The 21,709-nt window shown below is 36.6% G+C and overlaps 2 protein-coding genes across 2 annotated transcripts in view; both read right to left on the reverse strand.

Annotated features, from left to right (window-relative positions):
- LOC127175047 (oocyte zinc finger protein XlCOF15) overlaps window positions 1–21,709 on the reverse strand; it is a 217,168-nt gene that overhangs the window by 25,066 nt on the left and 170,393 nt on the right. The window lies entirely within an intron of this gene.
- Window positions 1–21,709, reverse strand: part of LOC127175048 (CD276 antigen) — a 48,820-nt gene that overhangs the window by 3,625 nt on the left and 23,486 nt on the right. Inside the window, exons 2-3 of the mRNA XM_051125880.1 lie at window positions 8,228–8,575; window positions 7,589–7,864 (exon numbers count right to left, since the gene is read on the reverse strand). Coding sequence (XP_050981837.1) covers window positions 7,589–7,864; window positions 8,228–8,575 — 624 coding nt within the window. The remainder of the gene's footprint in view (window positions 1–7,588; window positions 7,865–8,227; window positions 8,576–21,709) is intronic.

A 21,709-nucleotide genomic window follows, 5' to 3' on the forward strand; every position in this document is an offset into this window, starting at 1 on the left:
AAAAGCATCCTTTTGATTCTTTTAAAAAGTGAAGTTACACATATATTTAGGGCCCGAGCCCTAAAAGGGACCCGGGTGTGTCACAGGGGCTCTACAGCACCCCCTGGAACACTTTCCGAAAACTTGATTTATATCCCACACATACTTGCACGTAAACATATGAAACTCAGTACACATAGATCTCACTGAGCTGAACAACTCTTGTACTCTGTCATTAGCTAATCCCAACAGGAAGTGAGCTATTCAGGACTGGGTAAAAAGCGCATACATAAATTTGCAATACTCCTCTGAGGGCTTTATTACGACAGCCACCAAACTCAGTCAGCATGACCTCAAGACATTGGGGATGCTAAATTGGGGAGGGATTTTTGATATCTCGAACGGTTTGGCCGTGGCGAGGCAACAAAATTATGGTTAGAAATGAGTAACAGGAAATGGCTAATAACTAGGGCTGTGCAAATAATCGCATGCGATTATGATGCGCATCTCTTCAGTAATGCCGGTTCCGTGATTAGTCGTAAATTTCCATCACGTGCAGTCAGACGCATTCATTATGGAGCGGCACTCACTACAAAGAGCCGAAAGAGCCGAAATTCACTGACAAGCCGCGCAATATCGCATTCATTATCGCAGGCGATAATGAACGCGATATTGCGCGGCTTGTCAGTGAATTTCGGCTCTTTGTAGTGAGTGCCGTTCCATAATGAATGCGTCTGACTGCACGTGATGGAAATTTACGACTAATCACGGAACCGGCATTACTGAAGAGATGCGCATCATAATCGCATGCGATTATTTGCACAGCCCTACTAATAACTATTGCACACATTGTCTGATTCTGATGAAACTTCAGGAGTTTGTTCGTTGTATGTTGCCGATTACATAGATGTGACTTATTAGGAGTCAAAGTTATAGCGCCACCAACTGGCAGCAGGAAGTGTGTCATTTTCAAAATGCTTGTAAATCTGCCTCTTAATTTTACTTGATTTGCTTCAAACAGAATCAGAATAATGTCAAAACACGGCCGATGAGAATCTGTAAAGGGGTCGTAGTTGCCATGTTGCCATGACAACGTGTCAAACTTTAACATTTGTTTCCTGTGTTTTTGGGGCACTTAATATGTTTAGAATTTCATGAAACTCAACACACACATCAGTATTAATGATAGGTAGACACCTATCATTAGGTGTGTGTGGAGGAGGCGCTCTATTGCGCCACCGTTTGTCAAAAGTGGGGGGATTAGTTTTAGCTACAGACATCAAACTCTGTATGCATATTGGTCTCATCAAGCCGGACAACTTATATTTATTACATTTATTAACATTTATATATAACATTTATTTTACACGCATTAGCTGTGACCAACAGGAAGTCTGCTATTTTGATTTGAATGTGGATTTTTGGAAAAATATAGCTGTGAATTAATAAATACTTCTCCTACAAAAAACATTGAAGTTATACCAAACTTTGTCAACATGATGCCAGCATACTGAAGATGCTAAATTCAGAGCGGATTTGGGATATCTTGAACGGTTTTGATGTGGTGATTTATTAAATTAGCAGCAAAAAAAGTTAACCGTAATTTCCTTTAAAATCTTTAAAGTGCAGCATCCCAAACACTTCAAAACATTTTTCATACAGACTACTAGTCATTCTGAGAAAAAAATGCTTAGTTCCATCGATATAAAATAGTCTACAAAAAACAGAAAATTAAAAAACTATTAAATATCTAATGTCACTCTAACTCTGTGTGGGGGGATGGGGTTGTGGTATATGTGTTAAGTGTGTGTGTTCACTGTGAGTGTTGAGTATGGGGCAGGGTGGTTGTGTGTGTGTGTGTGTGTGTGAGACAGAGAGACAGTGCATTTAAAGTGCATTATCCTAACTCTTCACAACTTTTTACATATGAAAAACAAGTAATTCTTAGGAAACATGTTTATCATGTTTTGGGCCCGTCATCACTGCTTGGAGCTATATTTTATATTTTGTTTGTAAATTCTGAAACTTTATTTATAAAAGAGTCTATGTTTTAGTCTATTGGCTAAAACTGATTTTAACTAAACCCATAAATTTATGATCAGGAAATATTCCTGTGTCCCCCTCTCTCATTTTGAGGTAATTGTGTTTAAAAGTCTGAAAAATCTGTGTATAACTTTAAGGAACATCGTTACCGAACATCTTTTTTCTGCAATTAAACACACTTTTTTGGGAGTTATTCCATAACATTTAGTTTTTATATGTATATCATTGCTCAGAACTGTGCTAGCTAACCATATGCTGATTAGCATCTTTAAACTAGTTTCAAAAGTACACTCTAAAAAATGCTGGGTTATTTTTTCTTTAACCCAGCTTGTTGGGTCATTTTATTGGGTTATTTTTAATATTTTTTACCCAGGTGCTGGGTAGTTTTTCTGTAACTAAGTTGCTGGGTCATTTTTAACGCTGGGTTATTTTTTTCTACTCAGACGCTGGGTTGAGCCTGTCTCCGACAAACAAACCCAGCTGCAGTCAGTCAGAGCGCGGGCTTTTTGAGTCCTCTACAGGACTTGCACTTCTTCAGCAAAATAAAGGTTTGTATACATTTTATTTAATTTATAAAGTCTTTACTGTGCTGTAAATTGTATTACTTTACGCAATGCAACATAAGGACAAGATGTCAGTCAGCTGCGTTAGCAGCTGTTGTTTCGCAGGATGAAAACACCTTTTACATTGCATAAAATAAATGGATTTTATTCGTTAATGTACTGAGTTTAATAGTAAAATTATGTACTCTAAATGTCAGTACTGTTTGTTTGTGGGCAGGTTTTGGAGTCAGTCATGACATCTTTCAACTACGAGTGAAACGCGAGGCCACGGTCTGAAGTTCGCAGTTAACCCGACCCTTCACTGGCTCAGATTTCGGTGACACACCAGCATGAGAATTGGCGCTATTTCGGTAAAAAGCAATTACAGAGAACGGTTGAATACACTAAAATTAGAATACTACTTTTAAATGTTACATTTTTATGTCTAAAATGCTTGTAAAACGAGTTTAAATGAATGTAATATTGTAAACTATGCTGTATTCACAACAAATAATTTCAATTTGTCTTGTATTTTGTCCATATGTTCTTACTTAATAATAAATGTTCATCTTTTGATTATTTCTGTTGTCTCTAGGAATTCTGTGTGTGTTTTTATAAGTTCCAGTCCATTTTAACCCAGCAATATAATACTTTTTAAACAATAGCTGACTTACAAAAAAATAACACAGCATGTTTGGTAAAAGCATTTAACCCAACCAGCTGGGTCAAAATGACCCAGCATGTCTTCTGTCCAATATTTACCCACCGCTGGGTTGCCATATAACCTAAGTTGGGTTGTTTTTAACCCAGCATTGTTTTAAATTGTCACTACGGAAACATTTGGTGGAGTTCCGGTAGTGACATCTTCGTTTTCTGAGTGACATCCCATAACAATGTCACTACCAAAACATGTCATTGTTATTTTGGTAGTGACAAAAGGGAACACATAATCCTCATATTTGGGAAAAATAAACCAAATTATGCAAAGTACAGTTATGCAGTTTTTTTGTATTTGAGTATGTTTTAGTAGTGTTTTAGCATGCGAGTTAAAATTCTGTAATGTGATGTGGTCAAAGCATTGCTGTCACTACCGAAACATGGGATGTTTTGTCAAAAATAAAGTATACTGAATTTTTAACTAAGGTTTTTGGTTCAATGCCTTTTACAAAGAAAACTCAGATTCAAAATACAACACATCTCATAAATTGCACTTGAAATATAAACTTTCAAACTTTTCAAAACTTTAACTGCTCAGCTACTAGAAATGTGTACCATGGATATTATACAATTTGCGTACATACAATTTTGTTTTGGAAAAAGACATTTTTTTCCCCAAGATGTTTCCAACTCTGTCTTTGGACCAAATTATGTAGAATGGCCCATATACATCATATTCAAGCTCATTATGACAGATCATGGATCTACACTGAAGCCATTAATGACATTTCAGAAAGTTTTGCATCATAAAACACTTTTACTGGAAGAAAGGAAGGAAGGAGATATTCTAAAATAATGTCAATGAATAGCTGTACAATGAATCAGCTGCAATACTCATCCTGATTCTCATTTGTTCAAGACTGAAAAACATGATTTTGTCTTGCAGTTTCACTTTCCGAACAATGTGGCTTCTGTTTTGGAGCTAGGCATAAAAAAAAAAAAAATTGTCCCAGAGAAAAGAAGAATGTAATGTGACACAGACAAACCTGTCAGCTATCAATAATTTTTTATCTGTCAATAAAGGAATGACTCTGTTCTCAAGAACTCAAACAACAAAGACTGAGATTCACTGCACTGGTTGTTGGAGGTTACAAACCAAATGCATGACAAATGACCGACACTGATCGTGTGACTCTTTGTACAATTTGATTTTCTTGTTTTAAGGAGCATCTCAAACGTGCTGGAGAATATGAGCATCAGGTTTGGTTGATGTCAGCTCAAGTGCTTTTTAATAATGGGGATATTCTAAAACTCGTTAACTTTTCATTTGAACTTTTTACTGCAAAAAAAAAAAAAAAAAAAAATCCAAAGAGTTCAGAAAAACTAGAGATGCAAAACCATACTGACAGAACTAAATTTAGCAATGACAGAGGGGAAAAAATAAATAGCCACTAAATCTGCACGTGAACCTCAAACTGCATCCCAAAATACTGAGCTTTGTACTCTATCATGACAATGACACAGCTGATGCCAATAATGACTCAGTCCATGGGATTGGTGCAGACAGACAGAGAGTACTGATTAATAATAAGCTCTCCAGCCACTCAATGGGCCTCATTCAAGAAACTTGCGTAAATATATGAGTAAATTCTGAGTAATTTGCACGTAAAATAGACTCTCCTCCGGATTCACAAATGCTTTGTAAACGTCTGATTTGATTGTTAAACGTGTACATTAATGAATTCCAATCATTTGTAAATAGGGCGCTCATGCATGCTCATTCACAATTAGCATAATCCCCGCCTATGAATTACAGCTACGCAAATTGCGTGTCCAGGAACGCAGTGGAATATTCTGGTCTTCTTTCTCAGGTTTGACTAAAACTCGTTAACTTTTCATTTGAACTTTTCACTGCAATAAAAAAAAAAATCCAAAGAGTTCAGAAAAACTAAACATGCAAAACCATAGTGACAAGACTAAAGTTAGCAATGACAGAGGGGAAAAATAAATAGCCACTAAATCTGCATGTGAACCTCAAGTTGCATCCCAAAATACTGAGCTTTGTACTCTATCATGACAATAACAAAGCTGATACCAACAATGACTCTGTCCATGGGATTGGTGCAGACAGACAGAGAGTACTGATAAATAATAAGCTCTCCAGCCACTCAGCTACTCATTGGGCCTCATTCAAGAAACTTCGTAAACGTCCGATTTGATAGTTAAACGTGTACATTAATGAATTCCAATAATTCGTAAATAGGCCATATGCCTAACAATAAATACTCAATAACATGTGTCCACCAAGGCGTTTTTAGCCAGTTGAAAAAATGTCAGGTGCTCTTCTTAAAATGACCAGCTGGTGGCGCCTTGGTGACAGCCAAATTCAGTGCTGTTTAATTAAAATGTTGGTGTTAAAATGCCTCCATATCATTAGCTGACAGCTTCATTAACTTTTTCCAAAATAATGGCATGTCTGCCACTGGTTGACGCTCCATGCTGTATTTTTTTCTTTTTGCATACTGCTTGATAAGAATGATACAATGGTTGTTTTTGGGGTTGTTTCTGACGTATTTGGGGTCTCACTTGGGGACCTCTGAGCTATTTGGAAAAAGCCAATGAAAATTGGCTAGTGGAATTTGCATGCCAAGCCACTCCCCCATACATACGGATGTATAAGATGGAGCTGTGCATCCACTCATTCAGGTTTATGCTGAGGAGCCGAGACGCATCCCAGCATTCACCGCAGTTCAGGATTGTGGCAGAGGACGTAACGTCTCCATTCCCTCCTTCAGGGAACAAGGGTTACAGATGTAACCGAGACATTCCCCTTCAGCCGTACTCTACGACATTACGTCATAACTGACGTATTTAGGATCTCCTCTGGAAATGCCACAATCCTGAACTGTGTTATGTAGTTGAGGAACAGATGCTGACAGGCAAGCATGTCAGGACAAATTAAGCTCAACATGTAACCTTCCCAACGCCCTGTAAGCCAGATAAAAGGCCCACCAGGGGTGCCAGGTATCTGAAGCAACCATTGGGGGGCGGAGCACAATGACAAAATTTATAGCCATGTGGAGACTGGGCAAAATAAAATACCTGAAGACATAGGGGGAACACGGTGAATAACCATGGAGAAATGCTGAGACATTATGCCACAACCTTCAGGGGGTGAAGGAGACCCCCTGTTGGAGCACAGTCACGGACTACTCCACTCTAATCCAGACTGTGGGGCAATGGAGACCCCAGAGTTCACCGAGGGAAACAACTGGGAAAAGGGCACAGATACGTAAGGAATGGTGCAGCAAGCTGACACCGAGCCGTCCTCCCGCCAATTACCTGAGTTACCCACAACACACAGGAGGACGCGACTCAACGCAAGAGAATCTTGCGCAGTGATGGGTGTCACCCGGCCCAAAGCTGCTACATATGTCTACATACGCACCACGCCTAGGAGGAGTAACTCTTAGAGCGTGGAATCAATTCCTAGGGGGCACAGCTCACCTAGGCACAGAAGTGGCATGGCCTGCAGCTCTGTGAGCCCTGCTTTACAGCCAGGGCTGGCAATGCTTACAAGCTTGGAGGGAAACACTGACAGCACCACTAGGTGGCGGCATTTTGCGAGCACTCGCAATCGCACACTCCACCAAAGGGGGTCAACATGTTTCAGGCCACCCCCACCCGTGAGAAGTACTGCTTCATAAAATCTTTACCTTTTTATGTACTGCTTAATAAGATCTTCACTTTGCTTGTACTGCTTGATAAGATCGTTAAGATCTTTGTTTTTTGCATACTGACTGTTCAAAGTCAAAGTCAGACTCATTTTGGGAATTCTGGTGGGAATAGTTTAATCTTAAATCTTTGGTATCCCACAGGAAATATTTACTCCATGTGAGGTTTTGGTGGTTTGTTACAACAATTACAGTATTATGAAAGACTGATATTCCAAAACCATGCTGTTCTCGACCACTAATTAAATCAAAGAATCCTGAAAAACAAATGTATTTTGGTCTCCACAAAAATATTACACAACAGTTTTCAAGCAGCACAACAGTTTTCAACATTGATAATAAATCAAATGTTTCTTGAACGTGAAATTAGCATATTAGAATGATTTCTGAAGGATCATGTGACACTGCAGACTGAAATAATGATGCTGAAAATTCATAATATTTCACAACTATACTGTTTTTACTGTATTTTTGATCAAATAAATGCAGCCTTGGTGAGCATAAGAGACTTCTTTCAAACAATTAAGAAATCTTACTGACTATTGTACAATCTGTAACAATTCATCATAACAGCAGTTGAACATCACTGACTATCCCAGAAAGCAGTGCAACATTTTTTCTGGCAGTGCTTACCATAGCTGAGATTAACACGCCGCTGTAGCTCCTGATGCGCAGCAGGGTTTTTCAACATAAAAGTGACATTGAACTCTGGACTCTGGGTTACGTAGCTGCTTTTAAAGTAGTACAGACCACCGTCTGATTCAGATGAAACCTCCAGGTGGTTAGTAAGATTCTGACCTCCTGACCCCAACCACATGATCTCTGGCTTTGGGTAGCCCTCCATCTCATACTGGACAATCACACTGGTGGGTTTGAAAAGGATGCTTAACCTTGGTTCGGAATAGAAGGCTGAAAAACACAAAGCACACAGTGATTTCGAGATCATCTCTCACATCAAACTATTAGAAGTAAAAATAAATGACAGAATATGAATCCATATGACCTGGTATATTCATTTGCAAGATATTCTCAGTTCACATTTTGTGTTGCACAAAAAAATGACAACATACAGATTTGGAATGACATGATTTGAGTAATTATATTGCGTTTACTCAAACCAAGACTAATGTTTGGCAGAGTTATTACTAAAGTTTAAACTAAAACCATTAAAAAAAACCTTGAAATAACAATAAACTGAAATAAATTTAAAAAAAAAAAGTTTGTTTAGTCTAACAGTGCACTAAAAATAACTAAAACAAATCACTGGTGTACCTTCGTAAACCAGCTGCACCAGTCCTCTGTCAGTTCCCTTGTTGCTGCTCACTATGCACAAGTAGTAACCTGCATCCTTCAGTCGAATATTGGCTATACTCAGGGATGCGTTTCCTTCAGCGAGTTCCTTGTGATTTAATGCTGTCCGGTTAAAAAAATCTGGACTTTGTCGTTCAAGCTGGTCACTATTGTAGTAGAAGCTGTGGACCACCTGAGTGTTTTCCTGCCGTTGCCATGTGATCACCAAATTAGAGATGTCAGGGTCTGGGTCGAACTTACAGGAAAGAAGTGCTGTGGCTCCACGGACCGCAAGTACAGGACTGGAGGGTACTGTGACGCTAAAGGAATCTGGAGAAAGCGAAAGATTAGACTGGTTGAAGAACAGATTTGTATATTCAACAACACTGGCATGTACAGGTGCTGGTCATATAATCAGAATATCTTCAAAAAGTTGATTTCACTAATTCCATTCAAGAAGTGAAACTTGTATAATGTATACATTCATTCCACACAGACTGATATATTTCAAGTGTTTATTTCTTTTAATTTTGATGGTGCCACACTCTAATCAGCTAATTAACTCAAAACACCTGCAAAGGCCTTTAAATGGTCTCTCAGTCTAGTTCTGTAGGCTACACAATCATGGGGAAGACTGCTGATTTGACAGTTGTCCAAAAGACGACCATTGACACCTTGCACAAAGAGGGCAAGACACAAAAGGTCATTGCAAAAGAGGCTGGCTGTTCACAGAGCTCTGTGTCCAAGCCCATTAATAGAGAGGCGAAGGGAAGGAAAAGATGTGGTAGAAATAAGTGTACAAACAATAGGGATAACCGCACCCTGGAGAGAACTGTGAAACAAAACCCATTCAAAAGTGTGGGGGAGATTCACAAAGAGTGGACTGCAGCTGGAGTCAGTGCTTCAAGAACCACTACGCACAGACGTATGCAAGACATGGGTTTCAGCTGTCGCATTCCTTGTGTCAAGCCACTCTTGAACAACAGACAGCGTCAGAAGCGTCTTGCCTGGGCTAAAGACAAAAAGGACTTGACTGCTGCTGAGTGGTCCAAAGTTATGTTCTCTGATGAAAGTAAAGTTTGCATTTCCTTTGGAAATCAGGGTCCCAGAGTCTGGAGGAAGAGAGGAGAGGCACAGAATCCACGTTGCTTGAGGTCCAGTGTAAAGTTTCCACAGTCAGTGATGGTTTGGGGTGCCATGTCATCTGCTGGTGTTGGTCCACTGTGTTTTCTGAGGTCCAAGGTCAACGCAGCTGTATACCAGAACGTTTTAGAGCACTTCATGCTTCATGCTGCTGACCAACTTTATGGAAATGCAGATTTAATTTTCCAACAGGACTTGGCACCTGCACACAGTGCCAAAGCTACCAGTACCTGGATTAAGGACCATGGTATCCCTGTTCTTAATTGGCCAGGAAACTCGCCTGACCTTAACCCCATAGAAAATCTATGGGGTATTGTGAAGAGGAAGATGCGATATGCCAGACCCAACAATGCAGAGGAGCTGAAGGCCACTATCAGAGCCTGGGCTCGCATAACACCTGAGCAGTGCCACAGACTGATTGACTCCATCCCACGCCGCATTGCTGCAGTAATTCAGGCAAAAGGAGCCCCAACTAAGTATTGAGTGCTGTACATGCTCATACTTTTCAGTTGGCCAAGATTTCTAAAAATCCTTTCTTTGTATTGGTCTTAAGTAATATTCTAATTTTGTGAGATACTGAATTTGGGGTTTTCATTAGTTGTCAGTTATAATCATCAAAATTAAAAGAAATAAACACTTGAAATATATCAGTCTGTGTGGAATGCATGTATACATTATACAAGTTTCACTTCCTTAATGAAATTAGTGAAATCAACTTTTTGAAGATATTCTAATTATATGACCAGCACCTGTATATAAACTCAGCAAAACAAAACAAACGTCTCTTTTTCAGGATATTGTATTTTAAAGATAAATTTCATAAAATCCAAATAAGCTTTAATAGGGCTACCATTTTTTTTATATATTTTTAGTTTTAATCGTTACTAAAACCGTATTAGATTATCATGATTTGAAAGACCTGTAGCAAATACTGCACAGAGTTAGACTAAATTTATAACGGTCTCACGCAGACGCAACATGCATGTAGGCTTTGTTTTTGTGAGAAATTATACGCAAGAACGTATGAATGAATTAATTCTATGAATACATAAAAGGGAAGTATCTTCAGAAAAGTTTCAATGGCGTTTGGTTTTCATCTTCCCTCAATCTCTGCAAAGCTCTGACATATTGACACCAAACTTTGTGTGTGTCATTGTGACCTCACACTGAACACACCACATTGATTTAATAACAGCGCCACCTATTGGTCAAAAGCGATAACGCATTTAATCACATTACTAGTGGTTGTTTTTATGATTTTTTAAATTATTTTAACTAAAATAATCTTAATATGGCTTCAATTACTCGTTGCTTCAGTTGCTCTAATGCGTGCTGCCATGCTTGCCTAGTGCACAGGGCATTTGCTGCTTGCAGCTATATTTTTAATTGTTGTTTGTTTAGTAGTTTTTGAACATTTCCAGCACATTTGAACATCATTTTGATCATTCTGGTATCCATGATCATTTTAGTCACTATAATCGTGATATGAAATTTTCATACTGTTTCATCCTTAACTGCTGCTTTTGATATTGACCCCCACTCTGTTTAGAGACTCATTATTCCATTTCTGTTTGTCAAATGTATGTGAAATTTGTTTAGTTTATGTCTCAGCTGTTCATTCAAATATTACAGTAAGAAATTTTATAGGAAATATATATATATATATATATATATATATATGAACAGGCTTCTAGAACTGTCCATCAGGTGTACGCCTGTGTGCGTTTTATAAAACAGCCATTGTCTGGATGTCAACAGAAGGATGCAGTTACTGGGTTTGCTGTAGTGTGATGATAGATGGTCTCCCTGTGGTGCTTGGTACTGCCGCATAATTATACAAATGCTAGGTCAGAACAAAAACATCTCTGATGTGCTTCCACAATGACAACCTACAAGCAGCTGAATATAAGCAAACAACAATCATAAAAAACAGATTCATATCAGCAACTTCAAGGATAGCATACATCCCACAATGTTCCTAGAACTTCTGAATGAATTTTCATAACTTGGCAGTTGTCACTGATGAATATATAAAGATTTGTTTATTTATTTAATTATTTAATAAATATTATACAAAAATATTGAATACATTATTTTTATATTTAAAATTCAAATGTTTTTTACGACTGTTTTAAAAAGGTAAGGTTACGTTTTTTTGCTATTTTTAATTGTTTGAAAAACCTACTTTTTCGAACTCGTCCAAGACAGTTTGTCTGATTTTCGCCAAAATTGGCTCAGATCATCTTCAGACCATGCTGTCAAAAAAAAAAAGTTATGGAATTCAAGTTGATTTGTCAAACCGTTCTCGAATAACGTGCGAATGAATGCATGCAAAAAATTTGAGGCTATATTTCCACAACAGTTTGGTGTATTGCAGTGGCGGCTACTGGTCTGTCAAATAGGGGAAGCTCATTTTCGGCCTACATCATAAAATTGTCTATTTATTTATTCACAAGAATGTGCCTTATTGTCATAAGTAAGTCAATGCAAATTTTACAATGCAAACAATCGTAAAAAAAAAGCTTTAGTTTTATTATGCAAAATATGATGTATTTTTTCTTTTAGTCAGATGCTACTATATAGTATAAATATTTTGCAATTTAAATAAGGTTATTATGGAGATTTATTTATTTATTTATAAAGTATTTTAATAGAAATATAAGGTTTCATTATGTTATGTTAAAATTTTTCAAGATTACTATATATATATATATATATATTTATATATAGTCATATATATATATTAATTTATAGTCATCCCATGTTAATATTTAATGTAGTAATCTATATATATATATATATTGATTACTACATTAAATATTAACATGAATGAATGAATGAATGAACGATCTAAAAAAAATATTAAACTCTGTAAAAGTGAAACAAGGAATGTGGTGTATAATTGTGTGAAATGTATGATGAAAATCAAGCAATTTCGCCAAGCAAATATAAAGAAATAGGTTTTTCAGCAGTTTTTATTTCGACTGAACTTGAGAAATCAGCGATGGGACTGAGCGCGAATAGCTTCAGCGATTCCTTATAGTACAAAATCGCTGTCAGTCAAAAGGAGATCCAATCTTTCGACAGACCCTCCAATCATCACGCAGAAGCTCGGAGTCCAGGCCAGCCCACTCCTCATTTGCTCCTCATTCACCCCCAGAGACGCTGAGCGTCCGTGGGCGGGACATAATCGCAGCGTTTATCCAATGACCGTCTAGTTTCAAAGCACTGAAAAAAAACGTTCAAAGCAGCCGCATTGAAGTCAGTGGACGCTGGGCTTCAACGGGGAAATGCACTGTGACGCTACGGGAATGTATGAGAAGAAAATCAAGTCAGCCGACCTGCTGTATCTAACTGATTCTGAACGAACTCGTCTTTGAGATGAACGTTTTCTAACGCATTTTTAGTCAATAAAATGTTAATACAATAGTACATAATTTGACCATTAATTTTGTGACATTATAGGGGAAGCTGAGCTTCCCTTGCAGTCTTAAAGAAATCGCCACTGGTGTATTGAGACTAGGGATGGGCGGATCGATCCTGAAATATCGATACTTTCGATACTGACGTTGTATCGAAAGGATCGATCCTCACATAAAAATATCGATTCTAAGTGCATTTTTAACCATTAATTTTATTTATTTAACAAGAAGTTTGGTGCATAAAATAAGCCTCTAAGAGGAACAACAGACTATTAAAGAAGTATTGTGTAGGATAGAACTATTTCTCCTGCTCATCGGAACACACGCAAATGCTGAAAGTCAGAACCAACCAATCACAGATAGTGTTCGCTGCTGACGCTTCATTCAACATTGATAATAATCGGAAATTATGTTTCTTCCTCTTGTTCTCATGGCATTGAAATAATAAAGCAATTTAAAAAAAAAAAAAGTTTCTTGAGTAGCAAAGTATATTAGAATGATTTCTGAAGGATCATGTGAAACCGAAGACTGGAGTAATGATGTTGAAAATTCAGCTTTGGTCACAGATGCTTTTTAAATTACATTTTTCAAAGTATATTAAAACAGAAAATAGTTATTTTAATTGTTAATTTTCCCAATCTTGCTGTTTTTACTGTTAGTTTGTGTAAGTAAATTTATTTAAACTGGTTGTTAAAAGTTCAGATTGGTTATTATATCCTGTAATCGCTGTCTGTAAGAAACAACTTGTGCTAAAGTTTGACCTGGCAGCTTTTTACACACACACACACGCACACACACACACACAAAACAGTTTTGCTACAGTAACCACAGTATTTGTAGTAAAACTGCAGTAACAAAAATTTACCATGGTTAACACTCTCTCTTTTGGCTTGCTTCCTTTTACCATGGTTAACACTACAGGAACATTATTTCAAGCATAATATTTGTAGCAAAAACCATGGTAATAATAATTAATAATACTACTAATAATAATACTACTACTAATTATTATTATTATTATACATTTTAGTACTTATGTAACACCATGGTTGTTTTTCATCAAGTACCCTCCAAGGTACACCTTTGTACCTTATCTACCCTTAATATGTGTGTACTTGTCTGGTACTAGTATGCTCCCTGGCTTTTAGGGGTAAAGAAAGGTGCACCTTTGAGGTTACTGCCCAGTAAAGAGCTAAAATACAAAATTTTAGTACATTTTATTTCTGACAGTGTTATCAAAAAAAAAAAAAAAAAAAAAAAAAACACTTATGAAATGTTTAAAACACATGACTTTCAAATATAATGTTAAGTAAGTATAATTACTGATTTTATTCTTTTAATAATCTAAAAGATCAGTTTAGTTTAGAGGTATCGGTATCGGTATTGATATCGACGATACTTGGCTTGAAAATATCGGTATCGGATCGAAAATAAAATATGAGGTATCGCCCATCCCTAATTGAGACCAAACTTGGTTTGTGTTATAGCAAGCATGACTTGAGGTTACCTGCAGTGTTTCGGTGCACTGCCCCCTAGTGGTCAGGAAATACAAAAAAAAGGCTATTTTTGTTTATAACTTCACAAAAATCACAGAGTCTCTTTAGATTCGGTTGAGTCAAACCATACCCAATTTTCCCATGTCAGCCATTTTGGGCTATATTTTACGAATGCATTGCCATATCATTACAAACCTTGTATATGTCTTCAGCACCATGCCCTGACTGTACTCAAAAGTTATAATGAAATTTCAAAAAATGTTAATACCTTTTGTTTAAATAAGCCTATTGTAATGAAACTGGTCTTGATATATTCCTTGGATAATGCTGAGAACATTGATATTAATTATGCCAAAATTGGCCTAACTTCCTGTCTGCCATTTTGATTAATGTTGAAAACCTACTTTTTCAAACTCCTTCTAGAACGTTTGTCCGATTTTCACCAAATTTGATCATTTTCAGACCATGCTGGCAAAAAGTTATGAATGTTGTGTCGATATATGAAACGGTTTTCGTTTAATGCATCAACAAATTTGATGGAAAGATGCCAAACAGCATCTGAAGCTGTATCTCTGCAAAGCTTTGACATATTGACACCAAATTTTTTATGTGCTATTGTGACCTCTCACTGACCATGACGCATCTATTTGGTAATAGCTCCACCTATTGGTCAAGAGTGATAAATCATTCATTAACCATCAATAATGGCATTTCCAAAACTGTTAATAACTTTTGACAGCCCTGGTGAAAAAAACAGCATATGCTGGTTAGGTGTGTTTTGATGCTGGTTTAAGATGGTCTTTAGCTGGTTTATGCTGGTCATGTTGCTGGTATAAGGACCAGCATAAACCAGCAAAGGACCAGCTTAAACCAGCAAAAGACCAGCTTAAACCAGCATCAAAACATACCTAACCAGCATCAAAACATACCTACCAGCATATGCTGTTTTTTTTTTCACCAGGGAGCATTATCCTATGGTAACAACAACACAGATACCAATTATTCCATAATTGACCATACTTCCTCTCTGCCATTTTGATTTATGTTGAAAACCTACTTTTTCAAACTCCAATTTGAACCAAAATCGACTTAGATCATCTTTAGACTGTGATGACACAAAGCTATGGATTTTGTGTTGAACCGTTTTTGTATAGCAATGCAACAAACTTGCGCCATGATCCCGAAATTGACTCTGAGGCTGTATCTCTGCAAAGCTCTGATGTATTGACACCAAACTTTGTGTGTATCATTGTCACCTCACACTGAACACACCACATTGATTTCATAACAGAGCCACCTATTGGTCAAAAGTGATAACCCATTAAATCACATTACTAGTGGTTGTTTTTATGAGTTTTTAATTATTTTAACTAAAATCATCTTAAAATGGCTTCAGTTACTCATTGCTTCATGCTGCATTGCTACATGCTGTCAAGGCACCAGTCTGATGTGGGTTTGTTTATGTTGTCATTGTTGTCTTTAGCACATGGCTGTCTGTTGGTATTTGTGTTTGCCATGTGCTCTGTCTACTGTTACCCCGCCCTTCTTGTTAGGGTTAACACCTGGTTTTGATCATTAGTCACTCTTTATATTTCCCTCTTGTTTTCTGTCCTGTGCCAGATCGAATCTCTGCTCTGCTGAGTTAACTTGGCTCTTGTTTGTTTAGATTATCCTGTTTCTGCTGTTATCAAGTTTTGCCTTGTATAGTTTCTGTTTTATTTGATACCTTTTGATATTAGGGTTTTTTCCTTTATTTACCAGTTGAGTGCTATCTAGTTCCTTGTTTTTGAGCTCCTGCCTTTAGTTCAGGTTTTGTTTTCCCCCCCTTTCCCCTTCTGCTCCCCAGCTTCCCCATCGTCTGCTCTTCCTGTTCCATCCATTTCTTCCTGAGTTCCTGTTTGTTTTGAAACCCAATAAATCTCTGTTATCCCTGCAACTGATTCCTCCTCTTTTTACCACCCTGACACATGCTGCCTTGCTTGCCTAGTGCTCGGCCCTGTAATTGCTGCTTGCAGCTATATTTTTAAGTGTTGTTTATTTGTGAGTACTTTTTGAAAAATTCCAGCACATTTTAACATCATTTTGATCATTCTAGTATCAATGATCATTTTAGTCACTATAATCGTGATATGAAATTTTCATACTGTTTCATCTTTAACTGCTACTTTTAATACACAAGTCTGTTTAATACACAAGTCTGAGACTCGTTATTCCATTTCTGTTTGTCAAATGTATGTGAAATTTGTTTCATATTATTTTCATAATATTTTTATGTCTCAGCTGTTTATAGAAATATTACAATAAGAAATTTGATGGGAAAAATATATACATGAACAGGCTTCTAGAACTGTCCATCAGGATGACACTTCTGCACATTTTATAAAAGAGCCATTGTCTGAGGAATGCGGTTACTGGGTTTGCTCTAGTGTGATGACAGATGGTCTCAATGCTGACTTCGGTGCTTGCTACTGCCGCGTGATTACACAAAATGCTAGGTTAGAACAAAAACATCTCTGATGTGCTTCCACAATGACAACTTATAACAACCTATACATATAAGCAAACCACAATTAACAAAAAACAATTCATATCAGCAACTTCAAGGATAGCATACATCCCACAAGGTTCCCAGTTTTTATGACTGTGGGAGTCCTGGCACTTTGATAAGAGTGAAGGACACGGTTTCTTCAGAGGTCATTGTTTTAGTCAAACCGTAAACCACCAAAAACCAGTCACAGACCAAATGCTAACATATTATATTGTCAAATCTCCTGTCAGCAAAAAAGCTGGAATTACACTAAGCCATCACTGAGACAAAAAAATAGAAAATCATTTAAAATAAAGAACGTAATAACAAAATCACTTCCCTGATACAGTTGTGATGGTAAGGAAACAATGCTATGAAGTACTGTGTAGTGGAAGACGCATGTTAAACACTGCAAAGTAAAAGAAACACTACAATAACTGACAATACCATGTTAAAACAACCACTTCAAATCTTTTTACACAAAGTTTTACATTTTTACATTGCTCATTTATCAGGCATGACACAAAAATGATTAAATATGTGGAATACTTGATTCTGATTGGTCGACATGTGTTATTCCCTGATAACAACCACTAAATAACATACCACTCGGGTATCACAGACTCATGGTCTCTTTGAGCTCTTTTCAGTGAAGACACTTGGCAGATTTTTGAGAGCACCAGAGCATTAAGTAGTGAGATAATGTACAAAAAGCTGGTTGTTTTTGCAAAATAAGACAAGACCACCCCGCTGGGGTTAAATCCGTGGTAACAAACAGCTGAATGTACTTTATTTCCTACATAACAAGGCAGTATATTTTCAAAACTTAGAAACAGAATATTGTCCAAGCACAATATGATCTGGAATTATGTAGGAAAAGTAATAGATTAATTTATGACAAGAGTCCACCTTAAAAAAAAATCTACATCATAACAGGAGTTCTGACCTTTGTCACAAAAAGACTTTTTTTCGTTGCTTATGTGTTGGGATTTTTTTGAAATTTACATATCCGTACAACAGGTCATGTATTATGAACTAATTATGCAAATGTTTATGAAGTATTTCAATAATATTCTATGTTATCAATTATGATAATAAACTATATACTAAATGTACTTTCATAAGAATCATATTCTAGATTTACTGAACATAGTGTGCTCTTTGGTAGCAAATTTGCATTTTGCCTTCCGGGAAGTAAAAACCACAGAGGTCAATTATTACTCTTTTCAGACATCACAAGACCATATAGTCATTAACTAACCTTTTGATACACCATAGATGCCACGTAGCAGGGACCCTTATTTTTAGGTAGTTTCAAACCCCTTCGAGAATACAGAGTATAAATGCACCTGCAACTAAAGTCACTTTCGGGCTAGCCCTTGACTCTCTTCTTTAGACTTAACATTCTCAGATTTGTAGAATTCTGGAGGTTCGAAATGAACTTTTGCTTCCTTTACAGATTGATTAGAGTAACTTCAAATAGATTGGTTTTATGCAACTTATTGATGTGACTGGTTCGAATTTTCATATTGACTCAATTGTAATTTCTCAGTTTCTATTTTGTAACTTCTCAGTTTTGATTTGTTCATTCAGTTATCTAATTTGCATATGCTACATTTCTGAATAAATTTGTTACTTCTCCAACTCACGTGGATTCGATTTTGCATCAGTAGCCTTTTCCCCTATCACGCTTTAGATATCATAAGAAATTATATATCAGTTGAAAACTTAAAATCTCAAAATTCATCCTTTGAAAATCATTTTAAAGTCAGTCATTGCATTACCATTGAAAATGTACATTTAAATCATTTTACAAAATGTTTTTGTTCATTAAGTATAAAAATTTAAGTTTGAATAGTGCATTTTCATGATAATGTTCAAAAATGGGTGACAGTTAAAGGGTTAAAAAAACTTTTGAAAATGCACAATTGTTGTGTTTTTTTTAAACATTTTTACTAAGCTGTACTATAAATTTGTCCTATGGTGTGACATAGCAAAAATTAAAGAAAAAATTTGGCTTAATAATATATAAATAGCATGAGAGAGATTTATCTTTATCGTTAGCCGCTTATTTTCATATAGTGTTATTTATTTATTATGAAGTTATAATTAACATAATTTTTCCCCCATGATTTGTTGGACAATTTGAAGACAAAAATATTTATTTAAAATCTTTTTAAACAGACTTTGTCCTTTGTTGTGTTTTTCTGTGGTGTGACAGTACACATCTCACACCGGAGGACATTTTCTGTCACACCAAAGGACCATTAGTGGTTAGCAAGACACAATTTTCCATGATTATGTAGTTTAACATACAGTGTTTAATTAAAATATATAATTTAGGCGTCACACAAAAGGACAACAAACTGTAACACTTTTGTAGTAGTTCCAAAAAAATAGTAGTGGTTTCAAAAAAGTTCCAAAGTTCCAAAAAAATTTTTCAAACATTTACCATGTGCACATGTCATGGGCTTGACAGGGGGCTTCAGTAACATGACCATGAATGGGCTTTTTCAACTAATTAAAGTTTTGAAGAATTGGCTGATTTAAAATCAGGATATGGTGTCACACCAGAGGACATGGTTTCGGAGACAAAATGTATCAAGTTCCTACGCTTTCAAAAATATATGGATGAAAAAAATTATTGCCATTTACTAAAACAGACACTTTAACAATTATGCTATAGGCATTTATTAACATTTTTATGCTTTTGTTTTTAATTCATAAGAGTTGTAATTTACTGAACAATGCTTAAGATGGCTTGAAATACCGAATTGGTCTAATAGATCATCCAAGATGGATGTTAGTCATGGTAGTCAAACACATCCCTCAAACTCCAATCTTAGTGACTGTATTTAAAACAGACAAGGTTAGACCAGTTTAAAACTACCACAAGGGCCCCATTCAAGCATTCCCTGTACGTGCCCCAGACTGAATAACATGTGTGAGGAAATGGTACTGCTTACCTGTGCAAAATAAACCACAGCTATGTTGGGACCTGGCTCCAATCTCCCTCCTTTAGGTTGTAATGGTGGCTAATCCAAAGTTAAATTTTAGGGCAATTAAATAGTTATTCTTATTCGTTGGGCGCCAGACAAGGGAAAATAAATTACCATGTCAAAGAGTCATTACTATTATTATATTTTTTCCAATTCCTGGAACCACTCAAAATTAAGCCACTGATACACAAATCTGCATATGCACATTAACATACACAGAAAAACACAAAATGAAATAACAATTCACAACAATTTTCCATTTTAAGGTGCAAACTGTTGTTATTAGAACCAGGCACAAGCAAAAAACAATGATAATAAATGAAAGAATGGAGGAAATCTAAATCTTACAAAGTTTACTTTTTTCCCTTCACAGCATTTATATAACCACGTATGAGAACACAAACATTAATTAAACATCCACGTGGTTTCCCTTTCTCAGTTCGAACTGTGACACGATCAAGAGTCCAAAAGAGAAGGGAGAGAAAAACGAAACAAAAGAGTCAAAAAAACAAAACAAAAACAAATCAGTGTCCCTTTAAATTCATCTCGTCTTCAGTCTTAAACGTTCAAACTTTTCATACACAAAAAACAAAACAAAAAAAAAAAACACAAAGTATTTCCACCAGAAACAAACTCACTGAGTGTGTGCGTTACGTGAGTAAGTGCGTGCGAGTTTGTGTAATGTGTATGTGTGGAGTTCGGCTGCGTGGGCAGGCAACATCTGGCCGGCCAACCAACAACCAGGCCGGGAAAGGAATATTCGGAGTTTCGGCGGCGATTAATAAAGGAAAAGGAACGCAGTACCTGCGGTAGACAAACCAGTCTGGATTTTACCGTGCAACCGGCAATCATGCGTCACCAATTCTTCCGAGTTTTTTGGCGTCGTACACACCCAGTCTGTGCAACAGAGATCCACACGCCTGGTTCCACTTGCTTTCAGGTATCGTTCACGTACCTTGCTTTTCCTTGCTTCCCTCACACACCTACACTTCCGTTTGTCCTTGTTTTTTATACCATTTCCGCCATTTTATTTCAGCCTAATTTGTCGGCAAAGTGCAAAAACTGGCATGGATTTCATCCATATCGCCACAAGGTTTCATACATAGGTTTCATTCATTTTTACATCCTTGAGTTACCAAAAGGGTGTTATCCATAGCCGCCTTAGAATAATAATTTTAGTTCCCCAAAGAGCCATTCAGTGAATGGTTCTGAAAAGAACAATTTTTACTTAGTGTGAAAAACATTCAAAAATCTAAAGAACCTTTTTCCACTTTAAAGAACCTAAAGGTTCCATGGATGTTTAATGTTCTTCATGGAACAATTAAACCTTTAGCAATATAGGTGTACTAATATCAAAGGTTTAGTAATATTAAACCTTATGTAGGTGAGCCTGAAGCTTCTCCGAAAAGTGTATGGAATTTTTTCCTCCCCCTTTAAAAACAAAAGACTATATATTCTGGAGCATCATTCTTTAAATATGGCTTATATCCTTTTTGGAAGATACACAGTGTTTTTCCACAGTTTGATACTCTAGAAATCCCCTCAGTTACAATTCAATGACATCTGCACCATTTCCAAATCTCACTTGGAAAATCTGAATCTGAATTGTTGTTTTTTTGGATGAGCGTCTGAGTTAAACATATCTAAACGTTATTTAAAGACCACATTACTGCCAGTGGACCCTTTGCAAAAACCTGCCACCCTTAGCTACTGTTGCTATGGCCAACAAACAGTGCCGCTCTCACACTACACATCATGTTCTCGATAAGTGAAAAATACATTGCGGAGCAAAGACGAAAAAGACAACACACTGACAGACAAGACACGGATGGTTACTTCTGGTATGAAACAAGGTCTCAGCTTTCAAATAGTAATTT

This window comes from Labeo rohita, chromosome 13, assembly GCF_022985175.1.
Source record: "Labeo rohita strain BAU-BD-2019 chromosome 13, IGBB_LRoh.1.0, whole genome shotgun sequence".
NCBI classification, from domain to species: Eukaryota; Metazoa; Chordata; class Actinopteri; order Cypriniformes; family Cyprinidae; genus Labeo; species Labeo rohita.